Here is a 3426-nt window from a genome sequence, read left to right as displayed (position 1 = left end):
ACACATCAGGAGGTTTCCAACATACTATCTGGATGGTGCTAGATTGGTAGGTGTCGTGGCGGCATAAATGGCAACAATTAGTTGTTCTTCGAAGGGTTCTTGTGTTGGTTGCCTCTTTTTCTTGTTCTTGTAGTTTTTGTTATAGTCTTCCCCTTTCGTTGGCTCGAGAGTAGGAGTCATCAAGCCTTGGTAGACTCCATGGTACGCCAGTGTTTGAGCCAGACGTTTGGCACTATCAAACATGAGGGGTTTCGTCGTTATCATGTTTCCTTGGATGGGAGAAGATAGTCCCCAAATGTATCTCTCTATCTTCTTGCTCTCCAGGGTAACCATCCCAGGACATAACACTTCCATATCACTGAATCTATTAGGGTAGGCAACTATGTCTGAGCCTGCCATGGTAAGGGTCCACAGCTCTTGCTCTAATTTTTGTATCTCACCCCTTGGGCAATATTCTTCCATAATCATCCCCTTAAGATTTTCCTAGCCCATCGCGTTTTCCACTGGTAGGGTCAGTGACTTAACATGGCCATTCCACCATATTAGGGCCCTGTCAGAGAAAGTACATGCAGCAAACATGATTTTTTTCCCTTCTGGGCACGCGCATATCTTGAAGATGGACTCCGTTTTCTCGAACCATCGCATTAAAGTAATGACTCCCCTACTTCCATCAAAGGACTTAGGTTCACTATTCATGAAGTCTTTGTACAAACAATCTCTTGTACGTACGTGGGTTTCTCCTTGGTTAGAGTTGTTCGTACCACCAACCAATACGTTGGCACCACTAGCATGGATTTGAGTCATGACAGCTGTCATTGCGGTTGTTACTGCCGCCTGAAAGACAACCACATCATACTATCGAAGTCGTGGTGGTGGTGTCGGTGGTGCGTTGTTTTTGTTCCTGTTCGACTTCTTTGGTAACATCTTTCTTCCATAAGGTTTTAAAGATGTAATAGTGGTAAGCCTTTAATAGAGGTTACAAGTTAGGTATTATTTGGATCTAAGTTATCTTGGTTCTAATGAGTTATGTTTCGACTTTTATAGTGTTCTGAAAACAATTCAGAATGGGATAATGTCATAAAAAGCCTTAATTTTGTAAAAAAAAAAGCCGGTTTTACCCTCCGACGTGTTTTTGTGTCATTAATGCCGCATACTTGTCTCACCTTTTGCGTTTATGCCAAATACCCGGTTGCAAGAGGGTTTACCGGTTACCCTCTACTTACCCCTCAACTTTTCCCCCCGTTTCTTAACCCCATTTACCAAACGACGAAGCTGGGTTTTTAAAGAAGAACATCACGAAAACAAAATCAGATTTGTACACCAAATGACAACGTCGAAATCAAATTCAAGCTGGAGTGGCACATCAAGAAGGAAAAATCGGGAGATAATACGATGTAGCTGTGGTGATATTTGCCCTATTTATGTTTCACGCACTCCAGAAAACCCAGGACGAAAGTTTCGTGGCTGCCCTAATTACCAGGTAATTGTTGTGATGTTTGCCCTAATTATGCTCTCTCTACTATCGTCCCTTCTTTATGTAATTTTATTATTCTTTTTGTAGGATGAAGATGGTGGTTGTGGTCATTTCAAATGGGTTGATGAAGAAGAAGACGAATTTAGGGCTTTTAAGAAGCAATTGAACCTTCAACATAAAGATATCGAATCTGTGATGTTGCTCAAACTGATTGTAGGGCTGCTAGTGAGTATTTTGGTATGTCTTGTTGCGGTGGTTATTAAGATGTAAGTTAGGTGAAATGATAACTAGTTTGTAGTGTAGTTTATTACATTGGTAGATGTACTAAATCTGTAAAAGTTTGAATGGTGCAATAGTATTAAAGTTTGTATGGCTATGATCTATTTTATCAGTGCTTTTGTGAAAATGGTAACTACACATTCAGCAAAACACAAATTCAAAGTAAGATGCATAAATTGGTAATCAAATGTGCCAATAATGGTAAACATATTCACCATAACACAAATGGGAAGTAAGATGCGTAAATGGTTATCAAATGTGCCAATAATGGTAAACATGTTCACCATAACACAAATGGGAAGTAAGATGCTTAAATGGTTATCAAAAATACTTGTAAACATGTTCACCATAACACAAATGGGAAGTAAGATGCATAAATGGTTTTCAAATGTGCCAATAATGGTACACATGTTCACCATAACACAAATAGGGAAGTAAGATGCATAAATGGTTTTCAAATGTGCCAATAATGGTACACATGTTCACCATAACACAAATGGGAAGTAAGATGCATAAATGGTTTTAAAATGTGCCAATAATGGTACACATGTTCACCATAACACAAATAGGAAAGTAAGATGCATAAAATGGTAATAAAAATTGACAATAATGGGTAACACATTCATCATAACACAAATAAAAGGGGGTGTATTAATTTCATAAGGTTTTTTACATCTCACTAATACGTAGCAGCCATCCAATTGTATCCAAAAACCTAAATAAATTATCAAAAAAGGCAACCAAGTTTATAACATAAAACAAGTGGATGTATGCTGCATTTAGTGGGTGGAATGACAATAATATTTAGCAAAAAGGGCTCCATCTGCCAGTGTTTACCCTCTCCACTACACCCCCAAAACACTTAACCAACTACTCCAACCTAACTGGATTGCTAGCAGATGAACCACCTCCATTTTTGTCAAGCACCGTCTTCTTCAACTTCTGCAAAATGATCCTTTCAGAGGGTTTTCTTAACCTTGTCAATCTAGGGACATCATCAGGACCATCATCATCACCCAAGTGACCATCATCACCTCCTTCTTCTTGTTCACCACCACCATCAACAATACCATCAACATCATCAATAATAGCCTCATCATCATTATCAGAAGGATGATCCAATACATCAGGATGATCCAATACATCTTCCATATCCTGATATTGATAATTACATAAATAAATTAAATTGGAAAAAAATAATGAAAAACACTTACAATAAAGTAATTTCTTACCAACTCAACGGGTAGCATGTCATCCAGTTCCAGTTCTACACCTTCCATAGCTTCAATTTCTTCCATGCTATATCCTGCTTCCAACATCGATGCAATCTATTCAGCATCCAGTTTTACCTTATCTACAAGGACACCATCAGCTTTTCCATCATTAAACTCAACATTACCCCCATAATCTGATTGAGTAGCATCATAGGTTTCTGATTGTTGTTGAAAACCACCCTCCCCTAATATTTCGTCCAACCCCTGCTCAACCTCATCAAGTACTTTGTGTAGATCTAAACCAACCCTTGGAAGCAAAACATCTTCTTTTCCAACATCAACCACTTCAACTTCTTCAACAATATGACAATCTTCAACAATAACATCATTAACATCCCCAGTCTGAATACCATCACCATGACCCCCAGTCTCAATACCACCACCTTCCCCAATCTGAAT

At 38.6% G+C, this 3426-nt stretch overlaps 1 protein-coding gene across 1 annotated transcript; it reads left to right on the top strand.

Moving 5' to 3' along the window:
- Window positions 1-1324: 1324 nt before the first annotated feature.
- On the top strand, window positions 1325-1989 carry LOC145040692 (uncharacterized). Its single transcript, XM_078988599.1, has 3 exons — window positions 1325-1480; window positions 1562-1711; window positions 1867-1989. The coding sequence occupies exons 1-3, from the start codon at window positions 1325-1327 to the stop codon at window positions 1987-1989; spliced, it is 429 nt and encodes a 142-aa protein (XP_078844725.1).
- The last annotated feature ends 1437 nt before the right edge of the window (window positions 1990-3426 follow it).

This window comes from Lactuca saligna, chromosome 4 (assembly GCF_052625555.1).
Source record: "Lactuca saligna cultivar CGN05327 chromosome 4, ASM5262555v1, whole genome shotgun sequence".
NCBI lineage: Eukaryota > Viridiplantae > Streptophyta > Magnoliopsida > Asterales > Asteraceae > Lactuca > Lactuca saligna.
The sequence above is the reverse complement of the archived record's forward strand: the minus strand, read 5'-3'. Positions and strand labels throughout refer to the sequence as shown.